This window comes from Stegostoma tigrinum, chromosome 4, assembly GCF_030684315.1.
Source record: "Stegostoma tigrinum isolate sSteTig4 chromosome 4, sSteTig4.hap1, whole genome shotgun sequence".
Taxonomy (NCBI): Eukaryota; Metazoa; Chordata; class Chondrichthyes; order Orectolobiformes; family Stegostomatidae; genus Stegostoma; species Stegostoma tigrinum.
In genome coordinates, this window is record NC_081357.1 from 65,888,690 (window position 1) to 65,909,381 (window position 20,692).

A 20,692-nucleotide genomic window follows, 5' to 3' on the forward strand; every position below is an offset into this window, starting at 1 on the left:
AAGGAATGAACAAAAATTACTGTGGGCAACTTATGGGGTTAGAAAGAAGCAGGACTAATTCACTCATCTTCTCCTGATCATAATGACATTTTCCAGTAATTTCTGGTGTGTGTAAAATCTCATTAATTCTCTAGCTGTTACAACCACAGGATGGGAAGGTTCAGACTTCCAGCTGCAACAAAACAGTAATAAAATCTCACTGAGTGTTTCAACCAGCTCAAAGCCCACTGTTGCAGCTTGCAGTCTATCATCTTGTGTTGTTACTGTTAGTGCATTTCACAGTCTCATGGAACTACCTTTATGTGTACAATGATGTCCTAGGAATTCTGTTCCACTACAAATTACAATCATTCTCCACTAGCCACCCAATCAAATTACTGAGTAACAATAATCTGCAATGATCCAAGGCAGCAACTGATGGGGCAAAGGGAAAACAACAAACTTTTTTTTCAAAGGATGCATTACAAAAGTACAATGCATTGGGGCATACACTCCTCCTGCTTGGAAATAAATATCAGGTGGACTGTGTAATGGCTGGCTGATGTGATAATTGTTTTGTGTTAAAGCCTGAGACAAATTTTAACTTCTACATTCTTACCACGCACCATTTCTTAACTAGCATCAACTTTTATTTCAGCCATTATTGAACGTCCAGTCAGAGCTCAATTCTTCGTACGATTTCTCAGATCCAGGGAGGATGGACAGAGGAGTACTGAAACATATTAACTCAGCAACTACTCAAATGATACCTGAGCCTTTTCCCTTTTAAACCTATTTTACTGACCTGACCTACAATCCCAGTGGACAACTAGTTTAATAGTTAGGTTGAGATGAGGTTTGGGCCTCCTGCTCCTCAGTGAAGTCAGGATCAGAGGCAGGCACCCCTGAAATGTTCAGGCTGCTCAGCATGTCAGTATCAAGATGCCATTCCCAGCTCTAACAATGTTCACTGACCTGGAAGGAAAACAGTGCCTAACTTGGGCCAATTGAAGTCCCGAAGCATCTTGTTAGAGAGGAGGTTCAAGTTTTCATGGGGGTGCATGAGATTCATACACTCTTCATTGTTGACCAGGAGAGGGAGGTGAGCTTATGGTGGAAATACAGGCATGGTTTCTCCAGGGTATGACTCCAGACCATAAGCTGGGCACAGGGGAACTCAGCATTTGGAAAGAAGGTATCCTTAGCACTAAACAGGAGGACGGGTAAGTGGGTACTCAGCTATCAGGCACTGAATAGGGTCATCACCTTCCCTGGTATTATGAGTCCAGAAGAGCAATGGGCAAGTCTGCCAGACATTGTGGAGCAGCCACATGTTCATAAAAAAGACTGCAGCTAACAATGGGGGCACCCTTTGTAATATTTTTGACCCAGTGGCATTGAAGAGGCACACACTTTGCAGGGAGGATGGAAACCTAAACAACAGGAGGAAATGGGCAAGGAAAAGCAGCAGAATGGCAATGGAAGTTAAACCCTTAATGCAGGATCTATCCCCAAAGTCAGAGTGACTGAGAAATTACCAAAACTTAGTGCTGCAGGAGACTGAGACTCCCAGGCGAATGGTCATAAATATCTGGTTTGAACCTCACAGCACTGGTGCCATGCCCTGCAATAATGATCAAAGTTACCGTATCTAGAATGTCTTTGTTTCTGGCTATCTCCAAAACTCAGCTATTCAATTTAGTGACTTCTGACAAGCAGCAACAAAGCATCGCATCTCGTGGATTACCCATGGCTTCTTTGATAGATTTAGCTTCACAGGAACAAAGGGTGTTGGTTTTTGTAACTAATTCTGTACTCCCCCCCATGCTGGGACATTCTCAATTACAGAAATGTGACCATCAAGACACCCAGTAATCATCCACTCAGATTCACTCAAAATCCAACTGGTCTCTGACCACAGTAGGTTCTTTCTACAAAGGTCTGCTCGTGTTTTTGGCAACCGCCATGACTCTTTCATCCTCCAACAGTCCAGGGCGACTCACAGTCTCATTCTAGCTCTTGAAGTATATTGATAGACCCCAAGGAACAATCAATGTCCCTTGAAGAAATGGCTGTTAACTCCTCTCTCATGGCCCCAAAGCAGACACAGCAGTGATCCAAGAAATATCTTCTCCTCAAAAAAAACAACCACGGCACCAGTTAATCAGGCTTCTAAAAATGCTTTTCCAGTGCTGAAACTACTTGCACAGTGTTTTCAAATACAATCCTGTAAAGGTTTCAGTCATTGCATGGATCTGTTGTGCTCTCCTTAAAGTAGCTATTTAGGGGCTATCTCCTGCAGCTCAGTGTTAATTTTTGTCAGGTTGTACTTCTGTGAAGTCTTGGAACATTTATTTTGTTTAAAATTCTACATAAATGTATTTTTTCTTGTTTGTCAGTGATCCCTGCTCATAGATAAGCATCTATATATGTGAAATAAGATTTAAAATGGGTTTAACCATGATACCCCCACTGTATATTTGATTGCCAGCAGGAGTGACCAATTGAGAAAGTTAAGCATTTGGGAAATATGAAACAAAAGCTATGGTACGGTTAAAACCAAACAGACCTATACTTTCACAATTGCAAGTTCAGACAATGAAAAGTTTTACTTAATTTCTGCCATTTTGTCTATCTCATTAACAATATTAACTTTTCTGAGGAGACATTCAAAAGACATTCAAAATTCATCTTATTCATTCAAAAGTCAGTGTCACTGAAATATATTAGGAATCAAATAGTGACAAATGCATTAGTTTATTTTGTGAACACACGCATGCAATTGAACTTCGAGAGAAATCTCTTTAGAGAAAAGAAGGGGCATTCAACAGGTCGAATATTAATTATGCAAGCAACTTCAAAGGACACGAGGGTATTTCAATCAAACATCACTCCAAAAAATAATCATTCTTTTAATTATATATCTCGGATATAATTCTTCAACTTCATGGTTGCAAGAGTCAATGCGAGAAAAAGCAACATACTTCTAACTTTAGGATTGCTTTAGAATGTGAATGAGAATGAAGCAAAATTACTTATATGATACATCAGGTCTCATAATCTCAGTAATCATTCAAACATTTTAACAGTGTTTAGAAACTGATGTTCTTCCTGTGCATTCTATAGTGTTTTGTTAAGACAATTTCAGTAAATATATTGGAAACATTATGTTCTTATAATATGATCTCTTTGCAGTGGGAGTTAAATAATTTCTTGAAAATATATTTGACATGAATTATGGGACTTACTCCAAGTAATGTTAAAGATATATTTGTCTTCCCATGTCCGGATAAGAAAAATGCATTAACATTATTATTTTTGGTTTATCCTCTGATTATTTTTGACAGGAATGCCATTACCCTTTATTTCAATAATCCATTTAAAGCCAGAACTCTAAAAACCAGAATAAATGAGAAATTATGGGGAAATATATGCTGCAAGTTTAGAATCTTACTCACTGATTGCCTAAATTTTGTTACTGATGTGTAAATGAATGAATGGAAAACCAATACAGACCAGGGTATGAATTCAAGAAATGCACTCCCAACAGGAGAGGCCTTATGCTAGGTAAAGGTAAAGTTGCCATAATCCTACTGGATCATGGGGCTACTCTTTAATTAGATAGAGATGACTGATGGTGGTTTAACCTGAGAGTTGCCAAGCCTCAGATGAGAGAACTGTTGAGAAGGGGAGCCATTAATAGTAACCTCAGCCAGTGGGAAAATTGGACCCATGCTGTTGGTGTCACTCCGCATTACAAAGTGGCCATCCAGCCAATTGAGCTAACTGATCACCACCACCAACAACAACCCTACCCCACTCCCCACCATTTCAGGTTAGCATGAATTTGTTGAATTCTCCCAAAACATTTAACATATCTCCATGTATTAATACCTGCACTCCTCCACCCCTTCACTACTTTTGAATTAAAGAATACTTCTTTAAAGTAGGGAAAGGTTGGAACATTGGTGTAATTTTGTGGTTAAATGTAACATGGGCTAAATGCTCAAATGTACTGCAAAAAAAATGATTTAACCTAAACCTCAAAAGTATATACCCCCTACTCAGTCAGTATGACATTTCCATTTTTACACCTGCTTTTCCTCTAGCACCTCAAAATGGGAGAGCTTGCTAAATGCTACATTGTGGTAACTCATTATTAATTTCACAGTCTTTACCAATTCCCATAGGGAACTGGTTGAGACTGCTCAAACAAATTTCACATTGTGCTCCTTTCAGAGGAGAGATTTTTTTTATCTTACCAGCCATTCTTAAGGGTAACACAACAAGTTCTCATCCATTATGCTGAGCAATTTCCAATAATCAAGTAGCAACACTGGCAGGGACCCGATTTTTTTTTGTATTTTTTCAAAGCAAAACAGAAATAGCTAATTTTAAGATAATTTTATTGTGTTCCAAATATAATCACATGGAACTGTTGAGATTTGGAAGAATGTCCTCCCCTTTAAATAGCTTAAAATAGAAAAGTACCAGGGAATTTTCATTCATAGAAACTTACCAAGTTCATAAAAATAAGAATCTCTCACTATGAATGCTTAGAAAACAGAAATATTGCATTTACTTTAAAGTTTAAAAAAAACTATAAAAGGAAACAAAGTAACACTAGTTACTTCAAGCAAGTTGAACATGGTGATTCATTTTTTTTACATGTTGTGCATAAAGTATATCAATCATACATGTGTGTTTGTTCTGAATACCTTCATCCACTTCGTCATCAGGGTAGTCTGTTGTTGTAAATATATCACTTAGCACAGATATAAAACCATAGATCCAATCTGAAGTATCTTCCACAGCTTCATTTATGATTTTCTTAGGGTCTGAACTTAATTCTTTAAAACCTCCTAAATGCATATAAGGAAAGAGCGGCAAGAAATAAAGAAAATAATTGTGATTAAAAGGAAAAAGTCGAAGACCTACAGAGATAAATGAATAATTTAATGGATGCATATTGTTATGTACAATATAATATGTACATAAAAAGAGCAATGTCAGGGAAATCTCTCTGAACTAGTTTACCGGATGCAATGGTACAAATTAAAAAGCATCAGGTACTAAAATATGTTCTGGTAAATACTAATCTTATGAATTTAGTTTTGAAAAAGAAACTGATTGGTAAATAAAACTCAATTGCTAAACAAATTTTTCCCTCAGCTTGCATAAAATAAAAAAAACCTAAGTTTTATAGAAAATATCAGCAGGAAAAAGATGACAGTAGCATTTTAAAACTACAAGAAAGTTCCAGGCATAGATAGATAAGGAGAGACACTCTTGATCTGGAACACGTCTTGTTCTGACACTTGTCTACCTTTTACTTATGCAGACCATCATTTGTCCAAATAGATGTACACATTGCTCAAATTGCAATTTCTCTAACCAGGTGCCACAATTCTCTCCTAAGCCCTTTCAAAATGGACTGATTTGTTCAGGAACACACATTGGTACAAAGCAAAAAGAGGCATCTCACTTGTTTTGGGACAATTAGCAGAATTCAGCCATAGCTAGTTCTGACTGGGTATTTGTGGAATGGATTTAACTGAAGTTCTCAAGGTCACTACAGAAGAAAAGAAATAACAAATGAGACCGTACAATTTGTGAATGGTAATTTTAAAGAGTCACAACTATTAAAGACAATCTGTGTTAATTTAAATATTCAGTATATGAGAGTTAATCTCTGAAATGAATTGCCTACCTAGTTGAGAGCCCTACATATTGCATTTCATTGATATCATTGGAATAAACACCTGGTAAATTCCAACATGGGTTTGTGAATTGATTTAACAAATAGTTAAAATGAAAATCACCCGTTATGTGTTTTGAATCTGTAGTGTTCACGATAGAATATGCACAGAAGAACTTATTGTAGGATTAAGGTTGTTACTGTTCCTCAGGTAGACTTAAGAATAGGTATTTCCTTGACATACTGTGTGAGACCTGTGCACATGTTCACCACCAAGCAAAGGCACTGCAAAGACAAGGCAGCAAAACAGAGCCATGCATCTCACTCATTCAGAAAACATGCCATGGTAGTTTTAAAACTAAATCAATAACATGTAGCTGTTAGTTTCCAACATCAATGGACGATAGAAATGAATAAAATAATCCTATATCTCTTGATCCACAAGCAGGCATGTACAACCTGTTGTATGTCCTTTTTTTTGGCAGAAGGGTTACTTGACCACATTCCACCATGTAAAATGAACCAAAATGGAAGACAATTAACATGCAAATATTTCAGAGGTGCAAGAGTAAAATGCCTATAAAGCAGAACTGGTGAAAATTACAAGACTGTACTCCTTCGGGGTTAAAATATCAACTGCATAGATTCTTATATAATCCACTGTTCAATCCACTACAAATTTAGCTTCCCTTCAAGGAATATAAACATCTATTGATTAAATCTTTGGTTAATGGTATGCCACAATTATTTCAAAATGTATTACAACTTGTCAATTTGATTTGGGACACAAGTTTAAGTATTAGAGCTCCTTGAAGGCAATGCCAATATTTTAATGAACAACATGAAACAAGTCCTTGCCTCTCAGGCTTTTTGCTTCCTTTACTACTTTGCTGACATCAACTTGATGCTTTCCTGTGAGGAAAAATTGCATTAAAGATGCAGAGTGAAAAGTAACATGACATGCACCATAGGAAAAGTCAAGAGAGATTGTTTAGTTTGCATCATACAAGACTAGAGGTGTCAGCCACTGCTAGCAAAATATAGCAAATATATGGGCACACAAATAAACATTTTAGATAAAACATTCCATTGAGGTAAGATAATGCTAAGCTTTAGAAATTCAATTCCACTCTCTTAATCAGTCAAAGAGGCCCCATTGTAATATTGATTGGGTTCATTTGAGGGCATGCAATTCCTCTAAAGTAGCTAATAGAGGTAATGTTGTTACAGATTTCTTGTCCCAAACATTAAAAAATTCTACCAAATGAAATATTTAGTGGTGAACATAGGTATACATTACAGTTATTGTATATTTCCAGTTTCCAAAAAAGTTAAATAACAATAAAGGAAAAACCAATCTATATTGTTCATTCTTTAGACATGAGAAAAATTATTAAAACATTTTGAAATGAAATATATGGTCATATGTCATATGGTCTTGCAACTTTGATCCACATCAAAATATTCCATAAGGTGTGTACTCTTCCAAAGCCTGGGAAAGAGCTAGAAGCTATCCATTTTTCCTATCTTAAAGACAAAGCACTGCAGATGCTTGAGATCTGATGTACAAATGGAAAGTGCTGAAGAATGTCAACTTGCCTAGCAGCACCTGTGTAGTGAGAAACAGGTCCAAAAGGTTGGTTTTAAAACATTATCTCTATTGTGTTCATCACAGATACTGTCAGACCTGTTAAATTTCTCCAACATTTGTTGATTATAACTTATTTAAATATATATGACTTTCATTTTTCTCAAAAATGTCAATAAGTGAAATGAATCAAGAGTGGAAGCAAAATGTAAAGAGTATGCAGTTGATTTGATCTCCACGGGCACCTTCCTAAGAAAGCAAATGAGCTAAACAATATTTGAGATTATGGTCCTGCACTATCTTGGAGATGGGAAGTGAGTGTGGTCTGCTTGGTGCAGGCAGGGTTCAGCTGTCTGCTGAATTTATTGGCACAGCCTGATTACCAGTTATTTGGCTTCATTCCTGCCTGTAGCCAGCTAACTGAGAGGCTGACTTTATTGGTGATGAATTCTGGAAAGGAACAGAAAGAGAGGAAGAGAGGAGGGTTGGGTTTGGGATCAGAAATAGTGGCAAAGGGGGAGATTAAAAATGAAGTGGGGGAAATAGAGGCCTGAGTCAGGAGAGGATGTCAGTCAGCATCAGAGCAGAGATTAGACATCGGACAGAAAATCAGAAGGGTTTGTGGGAGGATATTGTAAGGGTTGTGCATTGGAAATCAGAGGCTTGAGGACTAATTAGAACCATTGGCAGAACAGTTTCTGATTGAGAAATGATTGGAAATGCAGGATATTTTAATCAAGCTGATAAATAGAAAGGCATTGACATCTTGGATCTATCAGTCCATGTTTTCCTTAATCAATTTCCTCAGACCTGGGAAACCCAGGCAGCCAGAGATTAAACTGAAATGAGTAAAATGAGTGAAAAATCGACTGTTGGAAGTGTAAGAATGTGCACAATAATGTAACTGTTACTTGACTTTTCTGTAGAGGTATTTCCATATTTTCTACATTTCAACATTATAGCTGGCTCAAATGCTTTATGTACTGAATGCATTGGAAGATTAAAATAAATGCACTGTTCACCTAGAGGTAGTTGTGAGTATTTGCATGACCACTGTTTGGCAAGTGTTTGAAAGTGCCTTGCCTGCTGGCAATTTTTGTCAAAGCATTCCATACAAAAACTGTTGCTTTCATATTCGGCAAAGTGTGCAGTCCAACATTTATGTGAATGAGTGACCATATAACTGCTCAAGAAGTATTGTTGTATATTGTTTGGGTAACTTGTTTTTTGGCCCATTATAATAATGGTAAAAATGGACTATCAATACTCAACTCCCATCATCTGATTTTTATTAGCTGAGACTTTCATGGGATAAGGTTATTTTAAAAAAATACAAATACTGTCCTAAAATGGCTGCAGTGGCCACAGATTTCAAGAAGTCTGTGAGATCAGTACAGGATATGCATAAACCATCTGTGCTAAAATTATCACTTTATTCAAAAACTTGACAGCTAAATCAGTGCCAAGAAATTTGCATGTTATTTCATTCATACTTGCATGACATTTTCACATATTGGGAGATGAAAGCTTGCCTGTGGAATGTTCAGCTTGGAAAAACTTTGAGCAGACTGCAAAACACACAAGTGCCCTTAATACTGAAAGTTCCTGGAGCTAGGAAAGCAGAGAGCTAACACTAAATATTAATTGATAAAAACAAGAAGCTGGAAGTGTCTTTCTCGCCATCTGTCTTAACCTCAAAGTCAACGCCAGTGAGAAAGCAATATGGGACAGCAAGCACTCACCAGGAATTCAAAATCTACACACTTTGCCGCTGCTTTAGAATGTAGATCAACAATTAAACGATTGGCTTTAGATCTAAAAGGTGACACTTCAAAGCCCCTTAGGATATTTTAAAGAAAATTTCTGCAGCATTTTATTCCTGCTTTTCTGCATTTTAAAACTATTACTTTGTTTGTGTGTATGGCTGATGTCAAGAATTTATTTATTTTGGGATTAGCAGAAAATAAAAGTCCTCTTCCCTTCACTCTTAAAAAGACTGGCAGTTTTGCTCCTTTATTTTGATCTAATTAATTATATTTTAACTGAAGTACGATAGCTGTATTCTAAAATATATGTGTAGTCTAAGAGGGGATTTAAAAGTCAGAAGCTGACTCCTCCCCATCACCTAGCTGAAAAAAGCCTTAAAAGCGAAATTGCATACTCAGCTATGATGTGACATGTTTGAAAATTAAAGATAACAAACAAAACTATTTTTAAGTGAATATTTTGTGTTAAAAAGTACAATCAGAAATACAATAATTACATATGATTTTTCAAATGTTGACGAGAAACATTACCTTTTGTTTTGTTGTGCATAGTTATTGACTAATCTGACCAAATGAAAACACATTGCTGTCTGCAATTGCAACATTACATTGCCATGTAAACACAGCACAAGTTGACAATTATCCCTCTTTACAGAATTTATGCTACTATATAGGTCACATAGAATTGACTAAATTCATTGTCAACAAAAAAGTCATTGAATTTGATCATACAAATTTACAATATTAAAATATGAATAATTTAATTACCACTTCGTTAACAGTTTTTCAATTTGTTCAATAAATGTAGTTAACTCAGAAACTGAAGTAAAATAGCGTAGTTCATGCATTAATTTTACACCACTAGTAAAAGGAATATTACAAATTTTAATAAGTCTGTAATCTTTTATTCCCTTGCAATCAGCTCACTGAACTCAATGTGTCATTGTAGAGCAACATCTGGCAATAGTCATAGCAAAGCCACATCAGTACTTGAGGGTTTAGTGACAGTAACAAAACACACAACACTGACACTTTAAAAGTCAAAGGTAAACACCACTTCTGAATCAATTCAAGTGCTCAACTTGTGATTTGCATTTCAACAAGAAGTTGAGAGGATATTTATTTCTTTTCTATATCGTCTGTTTCACATACTTTAACATGTTGACATGTTATGAAGAGTGGGGGCAGATAGCAGATTTCTGTTGAATGTGTTGCTTTGTAGACTGGTGCTTATTTTCATAAATGAAATTATGATTTCACAAGGCATTCAGGGTTTACCAAAGAATTCCTTTCATTAACCACTCTATTTAACAGAAACTGACATTTCTCAAAAATAGGCAACGTATTAACTTCAGTAAATTTTGCTGTATGGAAATTGGCTACCGTATAAGAACAAAAGAAGTATGATTCCTCACTGTACCTCATGTCAGTTTCAAATAATAAAGAATATTAAACATTCCTATCTTATTGATGGACAAGACACTGTAGAACTGAATCAAATAGGCAAAATAAATATGTATAGATCTTGAACATATCACAACATTTATTAGCAGATGTTTGAAGAAAATTGACATGGTGTTCAACTAAAGACTGCAGAAAATATGGAATAAGGACAGCTTCTCACGATTAACCACTATTCAGCAAGATCGCGACTGAACTCTTACACCAATTCTTCCTTCCTGCCCTGTCGCAATGTATTTTTGCCTCTCTGTGTACCCACCAATTTATCAATCTCAGTCTTGAACATACTCAACAATTGAGTAATTCACAACCGTCTGGGGTAAAGAATTTCAAAAGGTTCATAACCCTCTAATTAAAGAAACCTCGCCTCATCGCGAGCCTAAGTTACTTGTTTCTGATCCTAAGAATGAGTTTCTGAGCCCTAGATTCTCCAGCCAAGCGGAAGGTTTTCTCAGGAACTAACCAACAAAAACTATCATATTGTTTTTGAGTGAGATTAGCTCTCTGTATTTTTCTATATTACATTGAATATGTTAATTCTACTTTATTTCTCCTAACCTGACTGCTCTCTCATTCCAGGAATCTTCATTGCACCTCCATGATTTAAGGCAAGCATACCTCCCTCTGGTAGGTGGAACAAAACTGCACCCAGAACTCAGGGTGTTGTTTCACCAGAGGCATATACAATTCTAGTGAAATATATTTACTCATATACTCATCCATCACCCAATTCATTGACATATTGTAAACAGTTAAGGCCCAAGCATTGATCCTTAGAGCATTCCACCATGCTTACACTGTGCCATCTCTGAAATGACTCATTACCATTTTCCTTAAACAATCTGCCATCCATGCTGATACTTTACTCCTAACTTGAGACTACTAGTTTTGTGTAATATCTCCTTGTGTAGCATGTAATCAAATGCCTTCTGGAAATGCAAATATGCTGCATCCACAGTTCCTCCTTACCCAATTAGCCATACACTCAAAAAAGACTGACAGACTTGTCAAACATGGGCACAATTTGACACTGCTCATTGGGCTGGCACAAAACAGTAAATGGATTGCTGGCTTTTATATCTACACAGTATTATATTACTTAGAGTTTGAAGTCCATGCTTCAGCTGTACAAAACCCCGGCTACATCACACCTGTATTGGGTTCTGCGCTTCACACCTTAGAAAGGAATATATTGGTATTTGTGAGAATGTAGCAGGCTCGCGTGTAACATCACCATGACAATGCTATTTTGATTTCATAAGTTTCTCCTTACCTTATATAAGCTTCCAATAACAAATAATTTGTATTTTTGTTACAGTGTCCCATTAGGGTCTGGTTAACCCAATTTTGTTAATTTAAGATTTAAAACAGCAGATTTAGTGAATTCCAAATCTTCAAACACAAGGGTAACTTACATGAACTAAGGCTGCATTCCCTGGAATTTGAAATGTGAATAAAAAGTTTTATGAAATTAGGAATAACTGATAAAGTAGGTTAAAATAAACCTTTTCAGTTCATTGAGGAATTTAGAACTTTAAGTCTTAGCTTGAAAATTAGAATAAAGTATTTCAGAAGGAAAGTTAGAAAACATGCTCTTCATACAGAGGGAAGGAGGTATTTGAATTCTCTTTCACAAGTGACCATTAATATTCAGTCTGTAGTTAATTTTAAATCTAAGATTGAATGATTTCTATTTATCATGGGTGTTAAGTTGTCAGGAGTAAAGATGAGTAGATGGAATTATGCAACAGTTCAATGGCAGTGTCATTGAATGTTGGAATAGACTTGAGGGGTTAAATAAATTGTTCCTGCTTCCTTATTCCTCTGCATTGACTTGAGAAGTAATGATGAAATCAAACGTTTGTCTTGCTTTGGGAATGCTGCTTTTGCAATTACAGCAATATTATCTTTTGTCAATCGCTCAATATCTTCATCCAGCCAATTTTCTTTTTCACAATTTGTGACAATATTCTACCTTTGACTTTGTACACATCAACAACCACATAAAATAATTATTCGTCAATACCAGCACAGCATGGAATGCTTGAAAATTTTGCAACTGTCATTTGAAAGGCATCTCAGCTCAAATCTGAAATGTTATGAAAATACATTCAGCCATTCAACATTTTAGTTGTTTGTAAATACTGACAAATCTTCAGAATGGGGACAGGTCATAGTTAACAAACAAAAACAGAGATTGATGGAGAAACTCAACAGATCTAGCAGCATCTATAAAGAGAAAACAAAGTCAACTTTTTGGGTCCAGTGACCTGTCTTCAGAACTAGAAGTAGGTGGAAAAAGTTGGTGTTTATGCCATTGACAAGAGGTAAGGGGAAAAAGAGTGAGCAGATAGGTGGAGATCAAGTGCAGAGAGAGAAAGATAGGCATACGAAGGAAAAGTAATGTAGAAAAGAAGAGAAGCTAGAAAGGTGACAATAGGAACTTTGAGTAGTTAAAAACATGTTGGTTGTGCTAAAAACAACCTATTTCATGGCAGGATCTGGTGTTGTGGGTTTAGATAATAAACGTGGAGGAGGATGTTCACCTGCTGAAATTGTTAAAATCAATGTTGAGTCCAGAAGCTGTTCAGCACAGCTAAGCCGATTTCAAACACTCATGCTCCCCATTATCACCCTACCTCACTTCTCTTCTTCTCTGGCTTAATTATCAATAATTTCTTTGTTTGTGTACCTTTTTTTCTCTCCCCCTGGGTTCCATCTCTACCTATCTCCTCACTCTTTTCCCTTCTCACCCCTAATCATCAGCACAAACACCATCTTTTTCTAGTTACTTCTAGTTCTGAAAAAGGGTCACTGAAATCAAAAAGCTAACTCTGTTTTCTCACTTCAGCTGCTGCCAGACCTGCCGAGTTTCTCTAACAATTTCTGTTTTTGTTTGTTTCAGATCTCTAGTATCTGCAGCTCTTTGTTTTATGTTTCTGGTAATGTTTATATTGTTCACAATATTCATTAATTTCTGTCACTTTTACACAATGACAGCATGGGGTCATTATGTAAAGTGATATTTAAGAGGCATGCTTTGTTATGGTCATTTATGTTGTCATCATTATTAATTGAAATGGCTCAGTATCTCTGCTCTGCTTTCTGCAGCCCAGCTGTACTGCATTTTTAGGAACATACAAGAAACAGGTCAGCATTAAAACTTAAAACACAAAACGCTTCAATAATTTGCAAGTCATGATCCTTCAGCAATGTTATTTTAACTCTAGAATCCAATAAGTATCATAGATCTACCATTTCATCTGCAGTTGGGATGACATTTGAATTTAAGGCTCAATTTTATTTTGGAGTCTTCTCTGGCTCCTTTCAATTTATTTGACAAAGGGGGAAATTCCTTTAGTCTTGCATAAAAGGAGAAGTACAGTTCATGGTACTTTTTTCCTTCAAATTAAACGTTGACTGATTATGTCCATACTCTGAAGGCATTTAATAAATATTTGTCCTCTTTTAAAAATAGGAAATTGTGTTATGACATTGTTAAGTTGCATGTGTTAATCATTTGACCATAAGTGCTCTGGAAACACATTGGAAATCATTCAGTATGCTGTTGGCAGATGGCAAGTTAATTATTTATAGATCATTTCCATAATCGGAGAGGAAGATCAGTTTGACTATTTTTGGATGAACCAGTTCAAGTGGATTAAGGTCAATTTACCAAATTATGGTTGGACCAAAATGTATTTTCAAACGTTCCAGAAATTAAAGCAATCAAAGCAGTTCAAACACCATCAGCGCATGCAGTATGTCTTTACCAGGTGGCAAACAGGGCTCATCACAGTACAGATAATAGGCGGGATCTATGTCAGCTTTAGAAACCAAGGACCACAGCGAGATGAAGTGTGATTGAGAGAGGAGAAAAAAAGCATGAAAAGAAATGAGGACCCAGTAATGAGTCACTATTGTTGGAATTCAGAAAGACGTTCATCACTTCAATAACAGGTGGCAGTACACATGACGAAATTACTACATTGCAAAGTGCTTGGGACTTGAACAAATTGTAGGCTGTAACTAATTAAAGATTTCTTCATAACCTTTAAACATTAGTCGGTCCAGTTGCAAACATTTTCATCTTTGAATTTCGTTTTGAAAATCAGACAGTTCCCGAATAGAACGGAGGTTACGTACATTTCAGATTATACAATGGAGCAAGGTTTTCATCTGAGATAATGGGAACTGCAGATGCTGGAGAATTCCAAGATAATAAAATGTGAGGCTGGATGAACACAGCAGGCCAAGCAGTACCTCAGGAGCACAGGTTTTCATCTGGCCTATTTTGAAACCTGGCAATTGTCTGAGTAGTTACCGGAAAAAGGTGCCAAGTGGTAACTTTCGGACTTCACAAATGGGACTTGGAACTTCGGCTACAAATGGGCAAGTCAGAAAGTTATGTGGGTACAATTTGTGGTATTGATTCTTGGTGACTCAAACACTCCGTTAGGAGAAGGCAGACAGAAAATGTTTGCCGAAGGAAGCACTGAAATTATTTCTCCCCCATTGCATGCTGCTTTGTGTTTTACTACATCCAGCTAAAAAGCAAGGGCAACTACAGAGTACTCTGTCAAAAACGTAGTTCTTATTCCCAATTCCTAACATAACTGTACACTTCTGACTTTTCAACTAATGGAAAGGCGTCAACCCACGATTTTACACGAAGAGGGAAAGATATGTACACATCCTTTGATAACAAGACAGCAGGTATATAAAACAAAAGCTTCAGCAAACCGACTTCCTCGCCACACTTGTTTGACAATAAAATAAACTATACGGAGGTGCTGGAAAAGTGAATATTGTACCATAGTAATAGAGATACATATATGTGAAGACTTCGCAATTAAATCGTGGTCTAGCAAATAAGTTGAAACAAATAATTTACTTTCAGAAGTCACATTAGTTTTAATATTGTTCTTGATATAAAGTCATTTTGACGGACCGTGTTGCTACCAACAAACACATAGTCACTGTGAGTACGGAAGAAATTAACAAACATTCTAATTAATTAGTGAATAAATCAATACTATATTTACAATATCCGTCTAAACTTTGGATTGAAACAGAAAGTACTCCAATTCACTCCTCTATTACAAGGTTTCAGTTCTGAAAGTTTATCATTTAATTTAAACTTATAGCTGTGATTATTATCCCACTTCATTTGCTACTACATTAAATAAACTCATAAAACCTTGCCACACCGTGGGGATTTGCATGATAAGTTGCAGCTGTAATTCTGTCAGAAGGGTAACATGCGTCACTCAGTGACATCTCTTCATTTTCAATGAACAACCTGAATTACAACCATAATCCATTTAAAGAAACTGTTTAATTGTAACAGGAAGACCTTTTTAATTTCAATAATACCCATTGCTTTGATGTTGCATAGTTTCGTATGTGATGTAAAAGTGAGTATTTACTAAAAAATAGAAAGTTTTCTGATGTTTCATTTCACAGGAGAAGGAAACAGCAATATACTTGATTTCATGTAGTGACAGTTCCAATACCCTAATTTGCTCCAGATACAGAAACAGGTTTACTTAACCATGAATGGCTCAGTCAGTCTTAACTTCATTTGTGGACAGTGCCTTACAGAACCGATTAAAACCTACTAACTGTGGACTAATTAGATATTCATTTTTTACTCACTTGAGCGTAGTAAATTATGAAATTTAGCTCATTGTGTTCTAAAAGTAAACTAATGGTGAGCTAAGATGTAAATAGGAAAATGTCAATTAGTAGAAGGATTTCTTTTAAACTCCTATTAAGTGAAATCTATTAAAGCTAGTCTTATAATTAGCAAACATACCCTTTAAAGCCATGTTGCTTGGTAGCTATATAAATCTCTGCTGTTTTAATTAAACTGCTGACTTCCAACTCAACCCATTTCTATTTTAAAAAAGCTCAGAAATCAGCTGCTGGCATCATTAATGGAAGTGAAGATCTGCATAATGCTAATCAGAAAAGCCTCACAGTTGCCTGCTCTATCATCACCAACATCTACAAGGACCAATTCAATTTCCTAGAAGCACATTTATGTGACCCTGAATTTGACCTCAGTTACCTGGTTTGTAATACAAAGAACAAAGAAAATTACAGCACAGGAACAGGCCCTTTAGCCCTCCAAACCTGCGCCGAATGTGGAGTAGGCTTTTGATTTAAACTGAAAGCATATTATGATTTATCATTTTCTAAATGTATCTAGTAAATGAAGAATTTGAATCCAAAGTGGTTGTTTTTGGAATGGGATAAATTGTTTTTATTTTGCAAAGAATCTCTCTTACAGAACCTTCTATTGGAACAAAGACCACTGCACTGAAAAAAATACATTCCCTAATAAATCCTGAAATAGTAGAGAGGGCATCACGTTTTAATAACAAAATATGCATTGGAGCTAGTCAGTTTGTCATGCCCTGAAGCTAAAAATGAAAAGGAAGATACGAGTTCTAAAGACTAAAAAAAAGTTGTAAATCCTAATTCTAAGTATAAGAATTTCTTGAGGTACAATATACAGAAATTAGAATTAAATCTGATTAAAGGTATATACCAGCTTTTCCTGAATAAATGGGGCAGTACGGGGGCTTGGTTGTCAGCACTTCTACCTCACAGCACCAGGGACCTGGGTGCGATTCCACCCTCAGGCGACTGTGTGGAGTTTGCACATTCTCCCTTTGTCCCCGTGGGTTTCCTCCAGGTGCTCTATTGCTAAATTGCCCATAATGTTCAGGGATGTGGAGCTTAGGTGGGCTACAGGTGGATGGGTCTGGGTGGGATGCTCTAAGGGTCAGAGTGGATTTGTTGGGCTGAAGGGCCTGTTTCCACATTGTAGAGATTCTTTGATTTTATAGCTATCTAGAAAAATAGATTCATAAACTGAATACCAAACATGTCAGGCATTGATGCTGAGTTCATCTTGCTACTCGGCAGAATGACAGTCAAGATGTCAAACATATTTCAATAGCAGGCATTATGCAACACACTAAACTATGTTTGTAAAGTTTAAAATAGTTTAACATTGACTTTGAGCATATCAAGTATGTCACTGTGTCATATAGCATAAAGCCAAATCATTCATATCCACGGCTATTTCAGCCAATAGTTGGAAATATTTTCTCATTGAGTTTCAACTGAAACTATAACTCTCCCCAGTTGTTACAAGACAAAAAAGAACTAATTATGTGGATGAAGATGTTAAGACTTGATTTATTTTCCAAAGTTGACAGCAACAGGCAAACAAACCCTTTTGTTCAGACACAGTTAGGCGTTTCCCTGTATTCCACTGAGCATTCTATGTCCGTAACAGCAAAAAACTACATAATTGCAGCAATTTGCAAGCTACCGAATTATGGATAAAGATATTCTTATTGAGATATCCTATGTTTTATGTTGTATGTATTAGTAATTTCTTGAATCAATGCAGGAATTTTATCTGTATGTTAATTCCAGGGGTTGTTTGCTCCACGTCAAGCAGAATTTCCTAACCTAAGTCTGAATTTCTTTTTATTGATGTGAATTTATGTTCAGGAAAAGCATTATTCTTGGTTCACATTTTCTTATCACTGAGCAATTGTATATAGTTCTATAAAATCAGCTCCCAGTTACTTGCTTTTAAATCTGAATAGACAAAATTTCTCCAGTAGTTCTCCATATCTCAGATCCCTTTCCTTGGGAATCAGTCTTGTCGTGTTATCCTGCACTACATAGCTCGCAGATAACAAAGTGTGAAGCTGGATGAACGCAGCAGGCCAAGCAGCATCTCAGGAGCACAGAAGCTGATGTTTCGGGCCCAGACCCTTCATCAGAGCAACTGGATCTTTGTTTTGATATGTAGAATTAAAATTGGAGCCTTATCTCAACAGTAGCAACTTTTTATCACCACTTCCTCTGATCTAATTAATTTGACAATGCATTTCAACATCCAATTGGCTTTTGATAAAATCATACATGAAAAACAATCTTCTAAATTTAAGGTAACAGTTACTCAGATTAAATCCTGAAACGGGTAAGAAACAAAGAATACTTTAAAAGTAATGGTCAGAGTAGAACAAACAGTAAAAACAACTTTCATTAATGTAGAACCTTTAAAATAATGAAATACCCCAAGACACCCCACAGGAATATCACTAAGTATGACAATAAAGCCAAATTGGACAGATGATTAAACACTCTTACTCAAAGCGGTGCCTTTATAAGTACCTTAAAGGAGGAGAGACAAGGTAGAAAGGCACAGTATGTAGGAAGGCAATTCCAGAGTGTAGGAACTAGGCAAATGAAGAAAAGGCCACCTGCAGTGGAGCGGTTATTGTTGAAAATGCACAATTAAACAGAAATACACTAATGCAGATATCTTGGAGAATTGTCGAGTTGGAGGAAATTACAGGATTAGGAGGGACAAAGTCACAGAGAGATAGGAAAAGAAGAATGAGAATTGCCAAAACAAGAGTTTACTTGACTGGAAGCTAATGTACATCAGTGATTACAGAAGTGAAAGGTGAATGGGATTAGATGCAAGTTAAGGCATAGACAACAGAATGTACTGAATGTGACACTTAGAGCTTGGAGCTGGCACCAGCATTATTTCCAACTTACATTTGGAAAGACACAACGCAATAGTGCAACATTTGTAAATCATGCGTAAGTAAATAGGCTAGTGAATTTGATTAGACCTCTGGATTGGTCAGGTATGTTTAACATCGGATCCTCTAAGGCTTTGATACTTCTTTCAGGTAAGTTCTTAGTTTTTTTTCAGTACCATTTCAAGAAAACACATCATCAATGTTTTCTTCATGTTTGCAGCATAATACACTCATGTTTACTTGCATGGCTTGTCAACTTATTTTGTTATTATTGAGCTCTGAACTCTAAAGTTTATTCCTGTAAACATGTGCCCTTCTGTCTCTTTCTAATTTGTCCACAATATTTGTAAACTAGATCAGTCACTATCTGGTAGATATTGCTCTGATAGAGTCATGGAGTTGTATAGCATGGAAACAGATTCTTTGATCCAACTCATTCATACCAACCAAGTTTCCCAAACTGAACGAGCCCCACTCACCTGAATTTTGCCCATATCTGTCTAAACCGTTCCTATTCATTTAATTATCCAAATGTCTTTTAACTGTTGTAACTGTTCCTGTATCTACCACTTCCTCTGGCAGTTCATTCCACACAAGAAGCACCCTCTGAGTATAAAAGTTACCCCTCACCTCAGGTCCCTTTTAACAACTTTCTCCTCGCACCTTTATAATATATCTCCTAATTTTGAACTCACCCACCCTAGGACAAAGACCTTTGCGATTCACCTTGTCAATGTTCCTCATGATTCTGTAAACCTCTATAAGGTCACCCATCAACCTCCAACACTTCAGTTAAAAATGACCCAGCCTATCCTTATAACTCAAACCCTCCAGTCCTAGCAACATGTTTACAATTTTTTTTCTGACCCTCTCCAATTCAATACTATCCTTCCTAATAGTAGGGTGACCAGAACCTTACACAGAACTCCAAAAGTGGCCTCATCAATGTCCTGTGCAACTCAAAATGATGTCCCAACTCTTGTCTGCAATGGTCTAAGCAATGGAGACAAGTTAGCTAAACACCTTCTTAACCACCCTGTCTACCTGTGATGGAACTTTCAAAGAGCTATGTACCTAAATCCCTAGATCTTTCCGTTTGACAACACTCCCAAGGACCCTACCATTAACTGTACAAGACCTGCCCTTGTTCATCTTACTAAAATGCAATACCTTGCGTTTATCCAAATTAAACTCCATGTACCACTCCTCAGTCCATTGGCCCAATTGATCAAGTTCCCTTTTGTTATCTTAGATAACCTTCTTCACTGTGATGACAGATAAAGTGATTCACTTTCCTGATTAAAGAATCTCTCTGACTACAGCCCTATCATGTTCCACACACATTCTTTGTTCGGCTTGCTCTCTTTGGTTTTCCATCCTTTCTTAAAATGTTTTCGACAATGTAAACAATGTCTGGTGACAGATTGCCAGTGTTATTCCCTAGATGGCTTCCCAGAATGTCTAACGTTTCATGCTTCTGTTCTCAAGCTTAACACCATTGAGCTCTGATGAAGGGTCTAGGCCCGAAACGTCAGCTTTTGTGCTCCTGGGATGCTGCTGGGCCTGCTGTGTTCATCCAGCCTCACATTTTATTACCATTGAGTATTCCCATTTT

General features: G+C 36.6%; 1 protein-coding gene across 1 annotated transcript in view; it reads right to left on the minus strand.

Moving 5' to 3' along the window:
* trdn (triadin) overlaps positions 1-20,692 on the minus strand; it is a 433,668-nt gene that overhangs the window by 360,491 nt on the left and 52,485 nt on the right. The window contains exon 3 of the mRNA XM_059645698.1: positions 4,698-4,841. Coding sequence (XP_059501681.1) covers positions 4,698-4,841 — 144 coding nt within the window. The remainder of the gene's footprint in view (positions 1-4,697; positions 4,842-20,692) is intronic.